Here is a 24705-nt window from a genome sequence, read left to right on the forward strand (position 1 = left end):
TCCATGGCCAGGACCACCATACGACTTGGAGAAAACTAACAATTTTCATGGAACTTTTGCCTCTACGTTTTTCATAAAGTTGCACAATAAACCTTAGGTAAACTTCAGGGGTTTGCAGGCTCGTTCTCCCAGCCTCCATACGATTATGCGGATACCTCCTGCCCTGGTTTTATAAGAGAACTTTTCTGTCCTGAGACCTTACACTTCAGCTCACGTATTTGACAGGCTTAAGGAGAAAAAAAAGCCTCCTGGGCAGCTCTTCAGTCTTGCTCCTCCTGGCGGGTGAACCCCCAAACAGAGATCGTACAGAGAAGAGTTCACCACTCTAAGATCCCCAAGCCCCAACTTTAATAAACAAAACCAATCTCTGACTTCCTTGGGCAATGCAGCAACATCCTGCCCTGTGCCCGGCTCGTCAGGGGTACAGCAAGCAAGGTCCCCCACACCGTCTGCTTGGCTCACAGGCTTGTGGTGCTGGGGAGAGGTGGGTCTGTAGCTGGTGGCGGCCCAGGAGGCTTTGGTAGTGCCATTGTCCTGGCGGCGGCCCATTGGTGGGCACAGATGATGAGAGGTTTCGTGGATGTTTGTGGTTCCATGTAAAGGCCCACCCACTCTAGCTTCCTGCCCGCCCATCCTAGAGATCCCTACTGAACCCTTCTGGAGATAGTTCCACATGATTCAGAGGATAGCAAGGCGCCTGGTTCATTATAGCTGCACAGTTTCAGTTCATTATGCACAAAACGTGCTCAGGACTTCATCTGTTCGCCTGTCTGACTTCGTAAGTGAACTCAGGTATTAGCCCAACCTTCAGGGGTTTCTCTACCTGCTTCCCCTGGAAAAGTCTCTCCATTTTCAAGTTTGTGTTGTGCTGAGAAGTACTGCAGCAATTAGAATACTGTTAAGCTTACCCAGCAAATCCGATCTGAAATTCCAAATTGCTTTAAATTCACCACATGTAAAATCTCAAGGTAATCTTTCCCTTTAAGGATATATAAGTGTACAACTCCTTATATACATCATATATGAATATACATTCACTTATACAAAAATGATTATGAAAAACTCACTATGCAGAATAAATTTCTGGCATATGTCTGGAATGATTTTAGTTGCTATAATTAATTTCTGTATTGAGCAGAGCCAAACACAAGCTGTAAAAGAAATATCTGGGAAATGTTTTAGGTTATCACAAGCCTTAAACAGGCTATGTACAGGTAAGTTCTCAAGCTATCCCTTAAGAAAGAATATCTCTAACTCTGGTATGTTTGAGAAATTAAATGCAAAACTTATCTGAGAAGCTCCAACGCTGCTACCTGCTATGATGTAAGCGTCACAAACAGAGGGTATGGAAGTGGCTAAATGTCCACGCACAAATTTCGTTTTCTGTGCTGTTGGCAAGCAGATAGTTGAAGTTCACAATAAGCTTATTGAAAAATTTACTGCCATTCAGATGTGTTCCTATTTAAACCTTTCAGCCAGCAGAGAGTCAAGAGTCAATCTGCATGCATCATTTTTATTGCCTTTGCCAAGAATTATGCGACCCTGTGCCAAAACTAACACAAGCGTCGGAGTGGGTGGAGGCGGCGAACCCCTGTCCCTCCAGCTCGGCCAAACGCTGTCTCTGTTTAGCTGATTTAAAAATACCAAGCTGGTATACTCAATAAAATGAAGTGTGATGTCAGCGATCATTAATAAGTCAAGCTCCCCAAAGGAACCACCGCAGATGGCTTAGTTACTGACCTTGCTGGAAAACGGGATGGTGAAGAGCTGGCACGGGGAGCTCTTCGATAGCCTCGGGCTGGTGGAAATAGGCATTCAGCCAGGCTGTGCACTGCATCAGGGGCTCTGGACCTCCGAGAACCTCAGCAGGGGCTGGGACCTCCATGGCACTGCAAAAGTGAGAACAGGGGCTTGGTAAACCTCTGGGCCCTGCCTCCACACATTGGAAAAGCAAAAACCTATTGCATCTAAACGGGCAAACACCTGCAGCTGCTTCACGGGCACGCGCGTCCCAACTAGCTGTGCAGTAGAGAGGGGGACCGGTGAGGCAAGGACGCACCAAGGCCCCGCACCCACTCTCCACCTTCAGGCCTCCCAGGACATGTGCTCTGAGTCTGCATCACAGCGCAAAGCAACCCAAGTGACAGTGTTCCTTCGTAAGACTTACAGACGGCACGGCTGCACCTAAATCATCAAGCACTCACTATCGAAACGTTTCCAGAAACATCAACACAGTCATTAGACTGCACCACACAGCCCACCCCACCCCGAGTCCAACAACACAAGGCCACAACCACGCGTCCTGCTTCCTCCATAGCTGTGTGCTGTGTTCAGGGGAGTCCTCAGGGTTCACTTTCAGTCCCCTGATTCCCACGCTCCAGAGGGCCTAGTCTGCGTTTCCTTCATTCAGCGAGTCTGTTCTCTCGGGGGCAGCCGTGTGCCTCACGTGCCTGTGTCTACTCGGTTCTTTCTCAAATCTTCCTGTTTTTTTCTTTTTGTTTTTTTTTTTTTAATTTTGAGATGGAGTTTTGGTCTTGTTGCCAAGGCTGGAGTGCAATGGCTCAATCTCAGCTCACTGCAACCTTCACGTCCCGGGTTCAAGTGATTCTCCTGCCTCAGCCTCCCTAGTAGCTGGGATTACAGGCGCCTGCCAAGCCAGCTAATTTTTTGCATTTTCAGTAGAGATGGGGTTTCTCCATGTTGGCTTCATCATCTTGGCCAGGCTGGTGTCGAACTCCCGACCTCAGGTGATCCGCCTGCCTGAGCCTCCCAAACTGCTGGGATTCAAGGCGTGAGCCACCACGCGGCCTTCTCAGTTCCTTCTGGCCACTCTCCTCCCTTCGGCCTCCTGTGGTTTGAACCTGTACCTCTTAGAGTCGCTTTAGACTGTTTTGCGGCTGCTTCTGTTTGGGGTGTTCATTCTTCTGTGGCTTCGACCTGGTGGCCCCTAACGGAAAGGATTCCCCATCCCCAGCAGGGGTGGATGTTCTGGGGCTGTGTTCCACAGACTGAGGACACGGCCCCGAAGGGGAGGTCTCCCACTGCCACCCGGGGCTGTGCAGTGCATGACACAACCTACTGTGATTTCAAGTGCTGTGGAACCCCACTGGGAAGCCCTGGCACAGGGTCCGTTTTCTTCAGGTGACTCCCTTCCTTCCTTCCCTGCTTCTCAAGGCCCTAGACAAACGGCACGCTTCCCCGGGACTTCCCAGGCTTGGAGCGCGGGAGTTTTCTAGTTTCCTTTCACAGATAGTGCTGCTCCTCAGGCTTCTGTGAAAAGGTGGGAAGCATCACTGCACTGTGGAGGCTGTGGACGCACAGCTCCCACGGGCCCTTCACCCTTCCTTCCTGGGCTGCTTTAGGGGGTGTGCGCTGAGATCTACAAAATGATTCTCCTTGACACACGCATGCTGCTCTGGGAGGCTCCCAATGAAGGCTGCATTTGCCTGGACATGCAGCCCAGCACAGGTGGCCGATGCAGCCAAAAGCACCGTCCCGACTGTCCACACAAGGGTGGACATGGCTGGTCCATGGAGAGGAGGCAACAGAGCCATCCTGGGCATAGGACAGACAGTGTGAACACAGACACAGAGTGAAGGCCTTGGGGACCAAGACTCGCAGAAAGGTGGACAAGGGCTGTGTGTGTCAGGGTGCGCAGGGCACTTTGTCCTATAAATGGGGCCCACAGTGCGACTGGTGGGGGCTGCAGGCCCCTGGCCAGAGGCAGAAGGCACCATAGCTGCCCCAAAGCAGGGCTGCAGCAGGAAGAGCATGGCCATGGTGCAGGGAAGAGGTGGAGGAGGACCACGAAGCTGGGGTCAGGGATGACTCTCAGCTCCAACCCCAGCCCTGTGTGGATTCGGCCTGTCTGCCGGCCCTGTGTGGATGGGGGTGTCGCCCTGGCCCCGTGCGGATTCTGCCGGTCTCCCTGGCCTTGTACGAAAGAGGGACTGTCTCCCTGGCCCCATGCAGAAGGGGACCTGTCTTCCCAGCCCTGTGTGGATTCCGCCTGTCTGCCCGGCCCTGTGTGGATGGGGGTGTCGCCCTGGCCCCGTGCGGATTCCACTGGTCTCCCTGGCCTTGTACGAAAGAGGGCCTGTCTCCCTGGCCCCATGCAGAAGGGGACCTGTCTTCCCAGCTCCATGTGGATGGGGCCTGTTGCTATTGCTGGCGTCCAGGAGGACCACAGCCCCGGAGCTGCAAACAACCGGCATTTCACTTTGTATCACAGAATTGGAGGCTGTTTTAGAAAAGAAGATGCAGTCACAACTTCTTAAAACACCTTCACACGAAGAGCTCAGATGATCTCTGGAGCGATTAGTTCTTGCTTTTCCTGTGAGGTAAAAACCAAGCTTGTACAAATCTGAATAAAGTCAAAAGTACATAATGAGGCAAGAGATAAAAGGAAGCCGAACACCTTCCTTATAGTTAAAAAGGTTTACTCTCTTGTTCAGTTAAACTGGAAATAAAGATAACCATAGCTTACACGTCTAGTTAAACAAACACAGCCTTTCGTGTACTGGGCTTGTGTTAAAGATGATACAAATTACTCTGGCTTGAAGTGTACTGTGGGCGGAAACACCCTGGCACTTCCACTCAGAAAAGAAACCAGGGCCTCAGCAGCAGGAACCTCTTTTGCATTCCATCTGGGATACTCACATTTTAACAAGAGACAATTAAAAACGGAGAAGCTGGGATCTCAAGTTCCAGAGCTTCTGCCTGAGTAAATGCCTGTGATGGCATTTCCATCTTCCCAGAAGACAGCAGACATGCCGAGGGGCACACACGGCCGTGGGCCTGCGTCTGCGACACCTACAGTGTGTGGTGACACCACGGCCAAGCCCATGGGGCGGCAGGGAGAAGCTACGGGGAGGCACAGAGCTGCACCTGTGTTGTTATTTTCGTGTGGAGTTGTGCTTTCCTTCCATTGCTGGGGGAGAAGTGGGGGAAAGAGACCCAGTGAAGGGTGTGTCCAGGGTTACTTCGCTTTGAGGTCCTAATGTGCATGTCATCCGACAGCAGGGGCAGCGATGGAAGACCTCGGGCCAGTCTCACAGGCTGTCCTGTCCTGGAGGCTGGGTCTCCAGGCTGCAGTGTTTTGTGGGTGTAAAAGTCTCTGCCGAGATCCTCGGGTCTTTCTAAAAATGGACCTCTTCGGGTGAGATGCACATAGGGGTCCCCGTACACTGTTTTTCACAGTGGAACAGGAGGGTGGTCAGAGGTTTCCAAGCACGCAGATATTGACAACGTTAGGGAACGAGCCAGAGAATGAAGGGAAAAAGAATGAAGCTCACTAGGATGACCGGCAGCCACGGACAACTGAGATCAGCAGTTGGGCCTGAGAACTAAGCCCAGCAGAGCCAGCTAAAGTTCATGGCTGGCCCCATGAACACTGCGGCCAGACAGAACGGGCCCTGGCCTTCTCTAAGCTGCCACCTTATCCAGACCCCTGCCCAAGGGAACTCACGCAGACAGGGCCCTCGTTCAGCCCAGTACCCTCAATCCACAGGCTGAGGTCTCCACAGCCCAAGCCACTGCCTGGAAACCCTTATCGGCCCCTGTCACAAAGAGGTCCCAGGAAACCGGGCTCACTCTGCAGGCAGAGAACCGGCTTGCTGAGCAGGGCAACCAAATGGCCTCTCTCAGATGTTTCCTTGGGGCATGGAAGTGCTGTCTTCTCACTGCCCCGATTTGCTTCCCGCTTAGTGAGGTCTGGCCATGGAAAGGAGAACTTCTGCTTGGCTTAAATATTATTCAATTTCAGAGACACATCTTCAGCCATTCGATTAATGCTCTGCTCCTTGCTAACTGAATAAACAGGGTACTGATGATATCTAAGAAGAAAGATGGAGAAATATGTAATGTGCTTTGCTGTCCTGATCCCCGGGGAAGGCGGCAGAACAGAGGGGTGGAAGCAGCGTGCAGGGAGGGTTAGCCCCAGCTCCCTCCTGAGTGACAAAGAGCTGTCAACCACCATTGACCAGACAGGAAGAGCAAGCGTGATGGGGCCCACGTACCCCGACCTTCCACTGGGGAAACAAGACCCCTGATCAAGCCACCTGAGCCTGGCACCTTCTGCAGCAAGAGCTCAGCCAACGTCTCCTGCAGGGTTTGAGGGATGGGACAGGAAGGGGCTGAGGCGCTGGGTGAGGGTCTTTTCTCCTGCATTACCTCCGCTGATGTCGTGAGCTGGCGTCCGTGGTGGCACCTGGGGCTGCAGAATTTGGGCTCCCAAAAAAAGGTGCTCCCCCAGCGAGGATGGGGCGGAGCACAGGGGCTGCCATTTCAGTGGTGGGTGAGTTGCAGGGCCCCCGAGGAAGACTGGGATGTGGGACCGGTTGGCAAAGCAAGCACCTCAAGGTCAGGGTTAGGCTCCAGAACTAGAGGGGTCTGGCTGGCCATCTCACCCTGCAGATGGGGTCTCTCAGGGAAGCAAGGGTATGCTGTGGGAGAGGGGGCATTCTACCACAAGAGCTGGGAGCTTCTGTGCCCCCAGCGACTGCTGAGACTCCAGAGTTAGGATTCCTTCCTCAGCACCCCTGAGCAAAATGAGGTGCGCTCTGGCACTGCAAGGCTCTGCCCACGCGGGCATCCTTCTCTCATGCTGCTGAGGGAATTGAAATGTGAGCTGGCTTTCCTAGCATTTCCCACTCTTAAAAGGATATTCGAAGAATTTTTATAGTAGTAAAATTCATCTTAAATTGATTTTTTATGCTTGTGCTAAAGATCCCAACCTCCGATTTACTCTGTAGTTCTCTTTTTTAACTCTTTCTCTATTGGCATTAGGTAACTATTCATGGGTGAAATGTAATTAAACAGCTTTGATTCTGAAGCAAGGATTTATGATACTACATTTAAAATGAATGGCATTAAACACACACATAAAACCAGATTTTTAAAGCCATGACACACATTTCCATTTCTACAGTAAAATGAAATTTATTCTCCTGCCCTGCCCTCTCCTCCATCCCGCCGCGCTCGGCCCTGGAAGAGCTGGGGGTGACGGCCTCTCTCACGGCAGCACTTATCACGGGGGAGTTCCTCGGGCTTCCCCGCTGGCGAACCCTGAAATGCCAATAATTACGGGCTCTGCAGCCCACGCTCATAGAAATCCCACGTCCCAGTCTTCCCCAGGGGACCTGCAGCTCACCCACCACTGAAATGCCGGCCCTGTGGTCCGCCCCATCCTCACCAGGGGAGCACCTCTGCTCGGGAGCCCAAATCCTGCAGCTCCAGGTGCTGCCACAGACTCCAGCTCAAGACGCCAGCCGGAGACTCTCACCTGGCACCTCAGCCCCTTCCTGTCCCATCCCTTGAACCCTGCAGGAGACAAGACCCTCTCCCAGCATGGGTGGGGAAACGCTCAGAGCACATCAGAGTCACACCTCCCCCAGGCCGCCCCAGGACATCATGTGTCACCCACAGAATAATCCCGAGGCAAATATCATGACTTTCACTTTCTTTGACTTGGCATGAGAAGATGGTGGCTGGTGGGTGAAAAAGACGCCCAGCACTGCTGGGCATATGTACATGGGACAACAGGGCGTCGGGCACCTTAACACAGCAAAGCCAGAGCCACGTGGGCCTGGCTCAAGGATTTCTTTAAGAAAAACACAACTGTTGGCAATGCCAGGGGTTCCTTAAAATCAAACCGGACGACACTGACCTGCCCTGGGTGGAAGCTCCCAGAGCCTCAGCAGACTGGAAGGCCCCGGTGATCTTCTCCCGGAGTTGCCGCCTGTGGGAAGCTGCCCCAACCCATTCGCCTTCCCCGGCTTGGAAAAACAATGTCCCAGTGATGAACTGCCTTGCAGATTTGATTGAAATCTCCTTCCCTTCAACCCAAAACAGGGCACAGAAAGGTGGTCAGAACGTTTCAGCACAAACTTATAACATATGGGCATAGGAGCTATTCCAGGGAGAAGTGTCCTCCCTACCTGCATGAAGCTTCCTTTCAAGACACTGATATTATCAAGAACATGAAGGAACAGTGGCAGTGGCCCACCTGAGGCACAGCGGAGCTGGGGGAGATGAGAGAAATGGAAGGCACATGGCCCTTGCTGGACATGGGCTTCCTTTGACCGTGTGGGAATCCCGCCTGGCCACAGACAAAGGGTAGAGGAAGCAAATGCCCCAGGAGTCTTGATATCAGCCCAGCTCAGCACGAGGAAAACAGAAAGCAGAAAGAGTGTGTTCCTGGTACCACAGCTTCCAGGCTCTGCCCAGTTTAGAGTGCTCAAAGCTCTAAAACTCGACCAGCCAGCTGGGAGATTTGAGTATTCAGATTTTTGGGTGCCTTAAGATTCCACTGGCAGTAGAGAATCACTCAATGTCCATTTTTGAATGAATTCTACTCCCCAGAGACATTAACACATGATGTATTTGGCTTGAATCCTATTTGATATAAGAAAATCGGCCAAGAGTCCTTCATAAGTTACTCACATCTGAGGCTCCATCGGGCTGACCATAGGACACTACAGACGGAGTGTGCTGTGTACCCTCTGCCTCTCCTGCGACCCAAACACCCCCTCTCTCTCTCTCCAAGGACGTTTTCATCTTATGGTTTGGGAATGCTATCAGATGATCTTGGAGGGTCACCCAAGGAGTTTGTTCCAAAGGCAGTTGCTCCTCTGAGTTCCTCTGGAATGTGGCAAGGTGCCGAGCTTGGATACAAGGCTTCCACGAGGCTTTGAAGAAGGCTGCACGGAAACCCGTGGGTACCTGAAAAGCTTTTAGTGGCCTCGCCACACACAGCACTTTCGACGCTCAGGTGACGAGCAACATTTCCCAAGCCCAGCTAGCGAGCACCCACCTCCTCTGGCTTCCAGAACCTTCAGGACTCAAGGGCAGAGCAGCAGACTCCGGGGCTTATGTAGGAACATGCCTTCAGCCAAAGATTATCCATGCTACATGGAGACTTTTGCTAAATATCACTGGTAAATGCACAATTATGTCCCATTTAGAAGATCTCTAGCAGAGTGTCTTGTGTTTGATGGATTTGTCCTGCATTCAATTATAGCTTCCTGCTAAAGCTCAGATGTTTTCTTTCAGGGGTAAGATTGAAGAAAAGAAATAAACTATGCTACCTGCTCTCAATAAAGATTATTTTATTTTAAACAGGAGGCTGAATAAAACCTTTTGACTCTATATTTCAGACAAATGCAGTGGCTTAATTTCATTCGAGCATTTACCGAGGATCTGAAATGCATGCGGTTAGTGGTTAGAATAGTGACTCAGGGCTGTCTCTTCCTCTGGAGTTGACAGCCGACTGCGCAGGAAGAGAATGTGAAGGTCAAACACACGGGTCAACATCAGAAACAGCACTTCCGCCTTCCAATGGCCCCGATGTTTCATGGAGGCCCCGAGGCGGCTGGGAAGGAACATGGCAGTGACTGCTCCGTGGCTCTGCCTGGTGGCCAGCAACTGTTTGGGCACTATGACCATGTACGTTTGACAAAGTGCATGCAATTATTTGAATATTCTATAGTTATTTTAGGAAACTGACTAGAAACAGGAAAAATTAAAAATGCTGATGTTAGTAGTAGGAAACGTGGATCTCAACAGTGCAACTGCGGCAAAGATAAAAAACAAATGGCACGCCAGTGGGTTCATGACAGATACAACTGCGGCCTCACTGGTCTTGAGCTGCCGTTGCTAATGACGATGATGACAATGGCACTGACTGCACACCGTGGGCCGTCCTCAGTGATTCACGTGCTACCCCACTGATTTCTCATGCACCCCCAAGAACAAGATGTGTTCAACTGTGAAAGGAAAAAGTGAATAAACACGCACGAAACATCAACAATACACTTAAGTTTATGTAATAAACAATGACAGGTATGAGTAATGTATTTTTTTTTTTTTTAACTTTCTGGTACAAGAGGGCCTCCCACTCATCACAGGTGAGATGAGTCTACTGATTGACTGTTACGTGTTTGGTTGTAGGGCCTATTTTAAAGATGCATTCTGTACAAAAGGACATCATATAAGACAGGGAAGTAAGTGATGAGCACAGCCCATTTCTAGTGCAGAAGAAAACAGGAGGTCTTCCTGGAGCAGGCAGTGTTCCATGAGTACTTGCAGGAGGGCTGTGAGGAGCTCTGGCTGTCAAGTCAGCAAATCTTTACTGCACTTTTACTGTGTGGTTCATAATAAAGATGGACATAAATCTCATTCCTTGCTTTTATGCCTTCAACCCTATCCCAAAATGAATCCTATGTTTATGATCCTATCATAGGCCACCAAAGGGTTCATGTGCCGCCATCAATAATGGGAGGAGGAGAAAGAGACCATTTAAAATTAAGTTAGGTTCCAAGTTACTTTCTGGGTGGCCACAGGTATCTTGCTAAAACTGGATACCAATTTTTAACGGGCATCCTATGCCCTCAATATGTGGGGCTCAAATTAACGTCAGATCCTAAACAATACCACAGAGGTATTTACTATAGCATTTTAAAACACCCACCAAAAATACAGAGGAAACTTTATGTAAATTTTCAACTCTTCCCCATAGGAACAATACATAGTTTTCTTTTAAAATAATTCTTAAAATGCATTAAATAACAAAATATTTTAAAAGACAACCTAAATAGTATACCTGGCAGGACCAGAAAGCCTTAAAAAGCCTATTTACTTTCCCCCAAATGTTCAAATCATTAAAAGGAAAATTGTATTTTATCAACATTTTAACATATCATTAGAAGTCTCTACTATTTGACAGATGAAGATAAAAACACCCCAAAACTATAGATGAATGATCAGGTCCCTAAAGATTCCAAAACAATTACAGGATGCAGAGCAATCTAGTTAAATTTTATTCAAAAGCTTACTGCACTTGTGTTTTCTTTTATTTTTCTATCAAGAAGCCCATGAGGCTTAAGCACAATTCATTATGTATGAGACCCCACTTGCGGTGCTTGACTGTTGATTAATAGCAAAGTTTGCTGTATGTACATTTGCAACATTAGATGCATACAATATGCTAACTTATTCTTTCACTGAAACTAATTATTTACAAAAATGACTACGTGAGACTACAATTTATTAAATGCATGCATCCAGTCTCAATTTGGCCCCCAAAGACAGCCTGGAATGAAGATCTTTTACTTGATGTGACAACTTCTAGAAACGCTATTATTAATATTGTAAATGTGGCAAATAAAGAGTTCAAGTAGCCTTATGTCTGTGTTGCACGTGCCTTCCACCACCACGGCAGTGAATAGAGCTGCTTTCTAATGTTTTACACACACACGAGAGGCACATTCTTCTTTCCCAGCTTAAACTAGTTTCTTATAAATATAAAGCGCTTGTACATCTGTAAAGATATAAACTTTTAGAGTCATTCCATTAGTCTAAACAAATGGTTGAAACTTGCACAGGGTAGCTATTTCTCAAAGGATCTTTGAGGCTAGGCAACTGTGCATTATTCAACATTTATCTTCCCCAGACCTTGAGAAGAAGCCACATCAATCTATACACAGAGATCAACACTGCATGCCTGGACATGGGCCTCTAATGGGGCATCTGGTCAACCGCTCGTGTCTGCTGTGCTAACGCTACGACACACACAGCCCAGAGCAGCAGCTGCCTGCCCTGAGCACCCTCTGCATTCTGGTCTCTCTCTGCTGGGCCAAACTGCACACCTTGCAGTTTCCTCTTTGGATGCCCTCAAAGCCTCTGTCCTGGCCTTGCCCTGCCCAGCTGAGGGTGGGTGCCCCTGCAGGCTCTGGAGAGAGAAAGAGAGGACTCACTCCTTCCTGCACAGGCCAGACATGGAGAGTCAATGTCCACGTCCACAAGAGAGGACGACAGTGCAGGTGGTCACTACAGGCTACTGACTGCTTGGTGTCACTGGAGTTTTCCAAGGACACCTGAGAAAAGCACCTGCGTCTCAACCAAGAGTCTGCTCTGGGACGGAAGAATTTAGGGGCAGAGAAGAACTGAACCATCAGAAGAGTAGATGAGACGGGCACAAGATGACCGACTGTGTCATGCAATTTCATACCCCACTCTCTCAGGAACACAGCCAAGGTCAGCCACAGGCCAGGCGGCTGACTCCAGAAGTCCCAGGCGACATGGCGCCTCGATGTCACATCTCCATTACACAATATGGCACCTTGGGCAGGGCTACATGAACACGGTTGAGGATCAATGCACTCTAGGAAAACAGCTCCAGGTAAGCTCTCGCACAACACTGCACAGCTGCTGTTCACTGAGTGCCTAACACATGCCAGGCATGCCATTACAAGCTGTTCTACTTATTCCTTCCAAAGACCCTTGGGGAAGGTACTATTATCTCTATTTCTAAAACAGGAAACTGAGGTCCCGAGGTTATGTAATAACAACTTACCAAACTCATAAGGGAAGACCCAGGAATGGAATGAAAGCCTGACTCCAAAGACTTCAGACTGGAGCATCTCCATGGATTTGGAGGACTCTGGCTCTCCTCTTTGAAATGGAAGCCAGTTTCCTCATCATGACAAGTCCACATGCCCACATGCTCTGTACTTGATGGCATATAGTGTACATAGAATAGCATTTGGATTTATTCTCTTTTACTTTAAGGTGACTTCTATGATCTCTATGATCTCTTTCCCAATCCACAGGATGACAATCCAGGCCCACTGTTCCATTATTCAAAGACAATGGGAACGTGAGTATCCAACCTACTTTCTCTTACACTCTAGAAGCTTCCAGAAAGACACACTAGGTGTCCATATCATAGAGGCTCAAGCTCCTAGACAGCTGCCCAGTTGCTCTTAAAGGAAGGTCAGATTTACATTGAAACACATCAGTGACCTGTCCACACAACACACATCAGTATCCCACACAGGCAGGAGGCCTGGGTCCCAGAATGCCCCCAGCTTGCCGTGTCCCCTACTGTCAACCCTCCAGAAGCAAGGCCCGGAATGATTCAGGCCCCAGCACTGAACTCAATGGCCTGACAAACGCGCAGGTGAGGTGTGGACTGGGCTGCATAAAGAAGTCCAACAGAAGGCTCCCCAGGAGGGCTGTTCCAGTGAGCCCCGGGACAAACAGCCACGCACCATGCTGGGGCTGGTCCCGACTCTGCCTCCAGCCCTGGGGTCCTACCCAGCACATTCCCGGTGCTCAATCCCTGCCCACTGAGCAAATGGGTAAGCAAGACACAAGGGTGCCGAGGTTCCTCTGTAGCACGTGCACTGAAAAACACCTACGTTTCAGATTTCATTTTTCCAATGAATAATTTGCTAAAACCATTCCCCAGGGGAAGAAAACTCACAAAGATTTTCTAAACAGTGAGAGCCACATTTCTCTGCCTTCTTGGATGTTGGAGTAGACTGCAGAATAACAAAGTTTGTGAAAGCCCAGGAAACGGGCATCACTTCCAATTTCGCTGACTTTGATAGGACTCTGCAGTCAGAACCCGGAAATGCTGCAGGTTTGCAGACATAGAACTTGGTGGGTTCTCCTCTGCGTCTGCTCCATTCTCTACCCCCGACATAAGGCAATCGACTACATGATGAGATGCAATGAGAAAAATGAAATGAAGCAGCAAATCCTTCAAGTGCTACCTTCATGCTGTAACTATAAATAGTCTGTTGAGTTCTAGCAGCTCCACTCGTTCCACTAAGGCATCTATGCTGTACCCTCATTTCTCCTCTAGGCTTCTGGGCCTTTGGAGGAGGAGCCAGGGGGTCATTAATAAAGGGGGAGTGAAGAGGTCCCGGTGAGGAAAACCTTGCCTCCCCCCGTGACACAACAGCAGACACCAGCATGCCTTCTCTGTCTTGGTCTGTAGGCAGCCCTTCTCTGTCTAAGGCAGGAGAATCACTTGAACCCAGGAGGTGGAGGTTGTAGTGAGCCGACATCATGCCACTGCACTGCAGCCTGGGCGACAAGAACGAGACTCCATCTCAAAAAATAAAAATAAAAGAGGTGAGGCTCCAAAAGTGCTGATAGTTCCCATGGGCAGGTGACTCAGAATGAGGTAGCCTGAGGCCCACAGTCTGTCCTTGGGGACTGGATGGCCCCCATGTCCAATCATGGGGGCTGACTGTAGGCATGCCTTCTCATCTACTAGAAACATACTGTAAGATCACAAGGACAAAGCCACTCCTGGGAAATGGAAGCCAGTGGTCACTCCTAGTCATGACAAGCCCACATGCTGTCACACGGAACAGCCCGCCCCTCCCCCATCCACTGGATGTGCAGAGGGCAGAGTACCCCAGACGCAGAGTACCTGATGAGGTAGGTCTGCAGGCTGTGCCAGGGCTTGGGAAGCCATGCCCGCCCTCTGGGCTCCTCGCCCACACGACTGTTCCATCTCCCAGGCAGGCAGCGGTTTCTGATTTGTCGTCTCTATTAAGGAACAGGCTTGCTTTCTCCTGTGAGCCCATGCAATGAGAAATAATACTTTTGGTGCTAACAGGGCTAAGACGTACCTACCCCTAATGGGCACAATTCATCTCCAGGCAGCTTACAGGATAACTCTGTCACCATGCAATTCAGAACAAATTATTTTTTGTCTCAGCAAGAGAGGATATCGTAATTTAAATTTAACAATAATAACTAATGTTCTGAAGACAATGCTTTTTTCCAAAAGGCATGGATTATATGAGGACTGACCTCCACGGGGCTCAGTCCCATTAACTTGTATACTGGACTCATTAATAAATAATTCTGCCACTAAATTACCTGTCTTGTAAATTGGTTTGTACAGTTCTAAATAAATAATAGATAGTTCCCTATTATCAAACACAGTGGAGTTTTTAAAAGAAAAGCACAGCTTATAAGATAGCATGGCAATTTTATCTGGGAACAACTTTCTCCAGCTCACTTCATAGAAAGCCCTTGTTTTTCCTGTTGATTGCTGCAGCTGGAATACGATAGCTGGTTAGCAGAGTTGAGAATACTGAATTTAATCTCAGACAAGTATATTGACTATCCATCAGTGGCCAAAAAAATCCTCAGCAACTATTAAATGGACAGTTAATATAATTGTATTTTAAAACACTGAGGTCATATTTAATTTTGAATTGAAACTCTTAAAACACGCTTTCTGGCAAGGATATAGAGTAATAAAACAACGTTAACTACAGAAAAAAAATCTAAAACTCACATTATTAAAATAAATCTTTTTTCCAGAGTACTAATATCTGCAAGAAGTAGATTACAAGAAGCAGAAAACATTTGTACTTTTTCAACAAGTATCGTCACTGGCACTGAAACTCAGGGTTTTCAGTTTAAAGGATGAAATCATGCTGGAGGCCAGAGTTCAGATGCTGTCCCCCTCCCTTTCTCCTTTGAGCTGGCTGGTCTCCCGGCATCTTCTGTCTTCCTTCCAGGGTGCTCAAACTTGGTTTAGCTACACCCTCAGGTCTTCCAAGCAAAACTCTACCCAGTGAAGAATCCAATTATGTTCCAAAGCAGGAAAGAAAAGTAACTGGGGCTGGGAAAAGTCTCATAAGAACAAACAGGGGGGCTGGAGAGTTCTGAGAAAGGAAGGGGGGGGAACATTTTAGCTGCGAAGTCAGCCAATTAAGATTCCCTTTAGGAAGCACCAACTTCTACTCAAAGCAGGCTGGCAAGTCCAATTTTGTCTGCCTTTTTCCTCCTCTTCAAAAATCAATACAGCCCTCTGGGAGGCTGTCATGCTGCAGGCAGGCAGGTCTGTGGACCGTAAGCTCCATGCCTAGACCAGGTCTCAGCCCTCCCAGGGGAAGGCAGGAAGTGGTGTCAGGATTTTCTGGCAAAAACAATGCAGCATTTATTTCCAGGTGTTCTCTGACAGCCAGGACAAGGAAGAAGCCCTGGCATGCAAACCCCGGAGCCAGGCGCAGTGTTGCCAGGAGCCCTATACCTTGATTTCATCCCCAAACTCTTCAACTGGTACCTCAGAAGAGCAGAGGTGAAAGACAGGGAGCGTCCCACTGAGAAGAGCTTCTGGGAACTCAAAAGCGCCATTCAACTAAGGCGACTAGCTTTATTTCTGTGGCACCTGACGCCCTGGGCTTCCCCCACCCCATCTTGCCAGCCAGGACGTCCTCTCCCTGCTGACTGGACATGGGGGCCATCCAGTCCCCAAGGACAGACTGTGGGCCTCGGGCCACCTTATTCTGAGTCACCTGCCCATGGGAACTGTCAGCACTTTTGGAGTCTCACCTCTTTTTTATTTTTATTTTTTGAGACGGAGTCTCGTTCTTGTCGCCCAGGCTGCAGTGCAGTGGCATGATGTCGGCTCACTGCAACCTCCACCTCCTGGGTTCAAGTGATTCTCCTGCCTTAGCCTCCTGAGCAGCTGGGATTACAGGCACGCGCGACCACACTCTGCTAATTTTTGTATTTTTAGTAGAGATGGGGTTTCACCATGTTGGTCAGGCTAGTCTCGAATTCCTGACCTTGTGATCTGCCCGCCTCAGCCTCCCAAAGTGCTGGGATTATAGGCGTGGGCCACCACGCCTGGCCTCTCCCTCTCTTTTAAGCTCTGGTCTCAAACTGCTACCTGTTTCCCCAGCCAGGCCTCCACTGAGCATAGACACACTGACCAAGAGAAGCCTCCACCTGCTGCCTGGACAAGCACGCCCTGCCACAGCCCACATCCTGCGAGAACTAGAGTTATGCTTCCGGCCAACACTGAACACTTCTTAGCTTAGACTGGGGGAACTTGGGGATCTTTTGAAAGGAAAGGATTCTTAGATGCTCAAGAAAATTCCAGTTTGAGAAACAAGAACTTGAAAAGGGGGACTTATAATAAAATACCTTTCAATTGCAAATTAATATTACAGAAGTGACGCTGACCTTTATGATAGTGAGATGCATTTTTTAAAAATGTTAACTGCAATGAAAACACATCTTGGACAAGTCTCCTAGACCTCATGGATGCCTGGAAGTCCTCCCCGTGTTTGTATTTCCATCGGCCCTCCCTTTCCTGTGGCCCCAGATTGGTCAACATGGACTTACGAGAGCATCACTCAGGTACAGGTACAAGAATAATCCATCAGAAATTAAAACCCTCTAGGCAATTCCAATTTTCACCATGTGTTAATACTGCACTAGAAGCATATTCATGGATTTTTTTGGATAAGGACTGGGTGAAACTCACTCCTTGCCCTGCTGGGGTCTGCCAGCGAGTGGTGTTCACTCTACAGAACTTACCGTGGCGCTGCATCACTGTTCACACTGGGAATGATGGACGAGAGCAACCGTGAGGTCTGGGGCTGCAGCTGAGGGTGGCAGCTCCCTCCAGGCAGGCTTGCATGGACACTGCTCCAAAGATAGCCTGTCTCCCTCCACGTACATGTGAAGTGACCTCAGTTTGTCACTTACAGGCCAGTTCGACCCTCAGAATGCACTCTGAGCTGCTTTCCCCTTCCTTCCACTCAGCCTGCAGCTGAGGCCCCAGATGGGTGGCCACGCTGGGCCCATGCCACCTCCTTGCTGCCCCTGCATCCCCGTCCCTCAATGATGGGGCATTCCCACATCACCACTCAGCTCACATCTGTTGCCACATGGGATTGTCAAGGTGTCCACAGTCAGCATGCCTCCATGACCCAAACCTAGCCCACTATCTGTTTTTGTAAATAAAGTTTTATTGGAACACAGGCACACCCATTTGTTTACTCAGAAAGCAACAGAGCTGAGTAGCTACGACAGAGATTTTCTAGCCTGCTAAGCCCGAGATAATTCTTTACCACGTGACCCTGCATAGAAGTCGCCTGATGGGCCCCTGGTCTGGACTCATACTGCCCCGAGCTTTTCTTCTCTGCCTGGAAGCCACCGCTCAGGGTCTCCAGGTGGGTCCTGTCATTCCTGAGTCCTGACCACTCTCTACTGGTCCTCCCACCTGTAACGCTCCAGACCTAACCTTCTTCAAACCCTAATTCAACTCCGACTCTGTATCATCTCTGCTAATTCTACTTACAACCACCCCAGACCATATATTTGGGTGGTATCAAAGAATTCAGTCTCTTAAATCATGGCAGCTGCCATCCCCTGAGCACCCACTGTGTGCTGGGCACTATGCTCGGTGTCCCATGTGCACCACCCCCGTCTAGTTCCCACAACAAGGTAGGTGGTGAGTATCTGGATTCTGGTTTGATTAATGAGAAAAACCAAAGTGCAGAAGAGTTAATAACTCCCAAGGCCATGCGGCTAAGTAGCAGACACCAAAATCTAGAGCTGTGACTTTAGCACCTGAGTGGTGGCCTCTCCAACCTGGCTTCTAATACCTTCAACCAGGAGAGCATGGACACCCCAAATCCTCAGATGAAGACGCCTCTGGATCAGAGAACTCAGGCCCTGCAGGATCCAGCCCAGGCACCTGCGTTTGAATTCCTCACTGTGGGCTGCCTCAGGGTGCACCTTCACTCCAGTGTCCATGCGGCAGGCACACTCCACATGAAACCCTTTCCTCCTTCATGAAACCCGACACCTGTGCCACTGCCAGGCCTGGCTTCTTTGTGCCTGCCCCCCTGCTCCTCCATTTATTTTCAAGCCTCTCTGCTCCCTCCTCAATGATATTATTTGAAACGCACAGCCCCAAGGAACCTGTCCTCTCAAAGGCTGCTCAGGAGCCCCAGTTATCCGAGCTAACACCCTCTTCTTGAGGTGTCTGCACTGCCCAGGTGCACATGCTGCTTCAGGACACTGCCCGGGGCTGACATCTGGGCCCAGCTGCCTGCTGTGCTCTCTGTCTCTCCCAAGTCCTGTTGCCAGCTCCTCTTCTTGCTTCCACTCACCTCACCCTGACTACTGGACAAGGCTCTGTGTGGACTGGGATGGTGTTAGGTGTCACCTTCTGAGGACTGGCAGGGGACAGACACAGCTGTGCCACACTGCGGCTCTTGCCCCATGCAGCTGCCTATCCAGAACAGCCACCTGGAAGCTGGTCATCACCTCCAACTCCATAGGCAACATCAACGTCAGCCTTCTCTGCACGCCAGGAACAGGTCCCAGTTCCCATTGCTGCCTTCAAGTTCTCCTGCACCCCATGTCAGCTGGTTTCTGCTTTGCAACATCTCTCATTTCCATTCCCTTTTGTTGCCACTTCTGAACAACCTCCAGAGCCTCTGAACTGGCCTTTTCACACTCCAGTCACATCCAGAGAACCTGCCAAAACCAGATAAACCTTCCTAAAATCCTGCCTGGTTGTCACCACCCTGCTCACAAGTCTCCCCGAGTCCTCATCTCATACTCAGAATCAGATCCAAATTCTGCATCCAGTGCTGGGCACAGCCCTGCAGTCTGGCCTGGGGCTCAGACTCTCTCCTAGCTGAATCCCAAGCTCCAGCTGATCTGGCCAACTTGCCTCCCCCTGACCTTCTCCCCTTTTCCTCCAGGCCTTCCCACCCCTGGGACTTTCCTCCTCCTATCCCCGCACCTGGAATGTGGTCTCCCCATCCGGGCCTCAGACAAGTGCACGGCACCCACGGCTGGCACCTTTCCAGTTCTCCTGCGGCCAGAGGGTCACCTCGGGACCAGCGTGCGTGCAGCCCAGCCTCCCCTCCATGTGCCACCCTTAAGCAGCATATGGCACCTCCAAATGCTCTGGGTATGGTCCTGTGGTTTCCACAAGTAAAGCCCACACCTTAGGACACCTCTGTATTACTCACAGCAGTGGATACCGCAGTGCCTTTTGTACACACTCACGTAACAAACAGCAAAGACTGATGAACTGTTAATGAGTGGATAAGTGAAAACATCAAATGAAGGAAGGTGGGGGCAAACGGGTGTTACTGAATATACTTACAATGATTTGGAATTTACTTTAAAATTGACGAAACAGAACTATTTTGCTACATTCTGTTGCCTATTGTACTCCTAGACTTCTTCATCCATTCTCTAAAAGACATAATTCTACAACTTAACCACTTAAGACACATGGAAGTAAATATGTGATGTAAACTACCAATGTTTTAGATTGGGCTTCTACTGCATGTCCCTTCTGATCAAAACTTGAAACAGCTAGGAAATGACTGTCTGAATAAGATCCAAAGGACAGAGGGGCAATTTCATGTTTTTCAGCTTTTGGTTCCACCCAGAGCCTAGGATTCAGCAACACACACTCATGGACCTAGGGCCTATCTGAATGAGTTTACGACTTGGGCACATAAGGACTCAATTTTAATATCTTGCCATCTACACGGCCAACCCAGTTAATTCCAGTATTACGCAGTTTTAGATTTATCACGGCCTATCATCTCTTTTCCCAGGCACGGTTTTGTTGGTCTAGCCCAGAAAGCACTAGGAAGCCAATGATTTGAAACCCCACACAGCAGCATGAGGCAATTCAGAGCAAACTTGTCAAGGCCAGTCTTGGCCAAGCTGATCAGAGTTGGATCAAGAGTGAAGCCAAGAATCTTCTCAACAATTCCAACAGAAATGGCCCTTTGCCTGGGAGCATAATATTTTTACAAGAGCTGGCATAATCGACCAAGAAAACAAGCTAGAAGATGACAGAAAAAGGGTGTGTGCTTGTGTTAACCGAAGGACCTGTTACATCACACTACTGTCTTCTTGAAAAACATTTTAAGAATTAAAGCCAGAATCAAAAATAAATATTTGCAACTCTCAAGCTACTATCTCCAGCTCTTTTTGGTCCCCATGTTCAAGACTAAATGCCTTCCTGCTAATTATGATGTATGTGATTGAAAAAAACTCACTCAAATCAAACCAGAAACTGGAGCTGCTGCTGGGTATGGAGCTCAATTCCTCAGCTTAGAAACACTGCAAACCACCATGGCTTGCCATTTTCAATGAAATATTTTTACGGGACAAAGTGAAAGCTAGAAACGACTCTGGTGAATATTGTAAGAAACAGAGGACAGGATTGGGCTGGGCACAGTGGCACACACCTGTAATCCCAGCAGTTGAGAGGCCAAGGCAGGTGGACAACTTGAGTCCAGGAATTTGAGACAAACCTGGGCAACACGGCTAAACTCCATCTCTAAAAAAAAAAAAAATACAAAAATCAGCTGGGCATGGTGGTGCACACCTGTAGTCTCAGCTACCCAGGAGGCTGAGGTTGCAGTGAGCTGAGATCTTGCCACTGTACTCCATCCAGCCTGAGTGACAGAGCAAGACCCTGTCTCAAAAACAAACAAAAAAGGATCAAAAAGAACACTTTTCTAAAAAAGCCTATAACCAGAAAACCCACTACATGACACTTAAGTACATTCTGAGCTGCAAGGAAACGATGATGTCCCCCAGGTCTGATGCTAGCCGTGTCTCTTAAAAGGATAGAGGCGCGCCGGGTTCCCTCCTTGATGATACGGAATAGAAATGTTGTTCTTACCCCTCGGTTCAGCGCACTTGCTGAGAACCTACTATTTGCAACACAGGGTTCCAGTGACTAAGGAGATGGGAGGGTGAGCGCAACACAGCCCCACCCCAGAGCAGCTCAGAATTTCCTCTCTCAGCTGTGCCCACCAAGGACTGAGGCCGCATCCTGAGGACAGGCCCGTGGTATGTCACGTTTTTGTTCTTAGGAGGTATGTCTGAGAAAAACCCCCATGCCCTGCCCAGATCAGCTGACAGAAGATGCTGGCAGCAGCTGGAGGCCCAGGGCGAGCACGTTCTGCTCTCACTTCTCTCCTGGCCTTCCGCTATCACAGCCTTCCAACTCATGACTTCTGTTGCCTGAACTATCACTTGTTCACATGATGTCACTTATGCCAGGCATTTAAGAAATACCGCCCAGGACAGGGGGCCTCCTTAAATGGAAAATCCTCATTTAAAAGCAGGCCTGGCAGCCCGGGCGTGGAAGCTCATGTCTGTAACCCCAGCACTTTGGGAGGCCAAGGCGGGTGGATCACTTGAGGTCAGGAGTTCGAGACCAGTCCCTGGCCAACATGGCGAAAACCCATCTCTACCAAAAAATACAAAAATTAGTCGGGTGTGGTGGTGGGTGCCTGTAGTCCCAGCTACTTGGGAGGCTGAGGTAGGAGAATCGCTTGAACCTGGGAGGCGGAGGTTGCAGTGAGAGGAGATCACAGCACTGCACTCCAGCCTGGGCAACAAAGCGAGACTGTCTCAAAAAAATAAGAATAAAATCAATAAAAACAGACAAGGCCTCCAGTCTTCTTATTTATGTGAAATTATCTTACTGGCCCATCTTAATTGGAAGCTGATTTAAGGATCTCTGTCTGTTTTTTTCCCCGACTCAATTTATTAGCAATAGCGTAAGTTTTTTTTTCACTTTTTAAAACGACATTCACGCATCCACCCGCCTGTGTCTTCCAGTGTCTGTTTCTGCTGCTCTGGACATTAACTCTGAAGAGCTGCCAATGTTCTCAGAAGAGATTTAAATAAACTTCTGAAGCCAAAGGCGTAATTTTCTTTATAATTGACATTAAAGAGTCGCATGAACTAGATGAAGGATGGTTGTTAAGCACATCTGCCACTGGGCATTGTCTTAAACTTAAGAATAATCAATGACAAAAGGGAAGCAAAGGTTTATTGGCCAATCCTCAAAACTAGGGAATAATTAAATACAGTTGCACATAAATAAGAATAGAAATAGAAATGTTTCTTATTCAATGACTCAGAAACCCAGGACAGAGAAAGATGTGGGCGTGCAGACTGCTCATCAGCAACTGACTTCACTTTCTGTGAGGTGTACTTGTTCATCTCCAGAGCTAACGAATGGTTTCTTCATTAGACTTCTTACAATGATTAGGTCTTATTTACATGACTTTCTTTGAATGAGCTCAAAGTGGAGTCAGGAATTTGAAATTCACTGTTTTGAAAACACCTAATTAAAAAAACACTGGTTTGAAAACACTGCACAAGCTACTGAACAAGTTCCTGTTACGTATCATTTACTTGCAGAGAACACAAGTGGGTGAATAAGAGAAGTGGGGCTGAGCAGAAAGGGCCCCGGGGAGAGGAGCCCACAGGAGAAGGGCCAGGACTCACCTCCAAGGTTTGGGGAGGCCAGGGGGTGGCAGGCTCAGCGGAGACGTTAAAGGCACTAGACAGGAGGGGAAGACAGGACTGGCCCCTTCCAGATTCACACTGGCTGCCTGGCACAGAACTGACCAGAGGGACCCAGGACAGCTGCCCAGGCCAGGCAGGAAGCTTTGGTGCCACCAGGAAGATTCTGTACTTGATCATCAGTAACCAAAACTAAGTGGTCTCATTCAAGTCATTACATGCTTCCATTAAAGCTGCTGAAGTGTTCTTGTCCATCATCACAATTCATAAAATTGACACATACGGCATATTTAAAAATCAGGAAATCTTGCATGTTTATCCGACTTTCAGTCAATCACCTGCTTCCAATTAAGTTGACCAATGACATTGACTTAATCTCCTCACAGCACATTCTGGAAACCTTTATGTGATGCCACTGTCACAGATTTACCAGGACAGGCACTCGAAAGCTTTTCTCACGTAAAATTTCATCAGCTACTCGGGCCTGTCACAGAACTTTAGTGTCACGTCAAGATGCAAATCCTTAGAAAGAATCATGCTCCTCCAGCAAGTTCTAGGAGACTGGCATTTGGATCTCCTGGATGTCTCTCGCTGTGAACTGCAATTTTTACAAATCCAGGCGAGAAATCTAAGAATTCCTAACATTTATACAGAATTCTGCATTTCCTCCTGGCTGGTGATGTTGAATGGTGAGAGAAGTGTCCTTGTGACATGGCTCTGTCTCAGGGCTTTGGAGCATTAACAAGTCTTGGGGAACTTCCTTTCCTGTGGATGTCTCTAAATGAGCTAGGTGGTGCTCACTTCAAGGCTCCATTCTGATTTTTGTGTTTTCTTCCTTTTTCCTTTCAATGCTGTCAGCTGGTGTAGTTACCACACACACAATCACTCACGTGTATTCACAGACTTTATTAGATGTTTCTTCTAAGAAATTATGAGATTTGAAAACACACAGAAAAGATACCTTTTGAGAAGTGTCCAATTTGGTGTGGATTTGTATTTGTGGAAAAAGAAAGTTGGTCTCACGCACACACAAGGTTCTGACAAATCTTCCCATGGCCCGAGACCCTCCCTGACTCCCACGTGCTAGGATGGCCCCCCTGCATCTCCCTCTACCCCCAATTAATGTGGCGCTAATTCGTATTTCAAACTTCCCCATCAGTCAGTCTGAACGCAGACTCTTTGGCAGTTATATTTCTTCGCAATGCTTGATTTATGCACCCAAACTCTCCAACTCACAAATACGACATTAAAAAATGCAGACCAGGGATGGAAATTTGCAAGCACACTTGCTCATTCCACACTAGGTGAAGTGGTTTAGATAGCTGTCGCTAACACCAAGGGGTTTATTAATAGGCAAAAATTAATTGTATGTAGACTGAATTAATGAGATGGAAAAACATGCATATTTCAGCAAATACAGAGGGGACCGGCCTCTGTCGAGGCATCTGTAATGAAGTGTCTGGGCTGTGGGATGAGTGGGGAGCAGCTACCAGCAAGCCAGGGTCCTTTTGTGATGATGGGGGCTGGAGGTACTGTTAAAAAAATACACTGTGAAATGTAAACATCAGGCAACTGTTTTGAGCACAAAGTTGACCCCCGACACATCTTCTGCAGACTGCCATCTACAGATTTATAAATAAATGATTAGATGTAAAATCTCCAGAGGGCTTTCCTTTTCCACAGCAATTATAGGAGCAGATTATTACCATTCAAGTGGGGTTCCAGGGAAAGTTCCTTGACTGTCAGGAATCACTCACTGCTGTCCCCCTGTCTTAAGTCACCATGACA

The 24705-nt window shown here is 48.5% G+C and overlaps 1 protein-coding gene across 8 annotated transcripts in view; it reads right to left on the reverse strand.

The window, feature by feature from the left end:
- The window catches only part of MGMT (O-6-methylguanine-DNA methyltransferase), a 271433-nt gene that overhangs the window by 22505 nt on the left and 224223 nt on the right, over nt 1-24705 (reverse strand). For all 8 annotated transcript variants that reach the window (XR_001882666.1, XM_017858701.1, XM_017858700.1 and 5 more), the window contains one exon: nt 1741-1889. Coding sequence is in view for 7 of the 8 variants with exons in the window: in XM_017858701.1 (XP_017714190.1) it covers nt 1741-1889 (149 nt within the window). In the remaining variant the exon portion in view is untranslated. The remainder of the gene's footprint in view (nt 1-1740; nt 1890-24705) is intronic.

The sequence above is a fragment of the Rhinopithecus bieti genome, unplaced genomic scaffold, assembly GCF_001698545.2.
Source record: "Rhinopithecus bieti isolate Rb0 unplaced genomic scaffold, ASM169854v2 scaffold_42745, whole genome shotgun sequence".
NCBI lineage: Eukaryota > Metazoa > Chordata > Mammalia > Primates > Cercopithecidae > Rhinopithecus > Rhinopithecus bieti.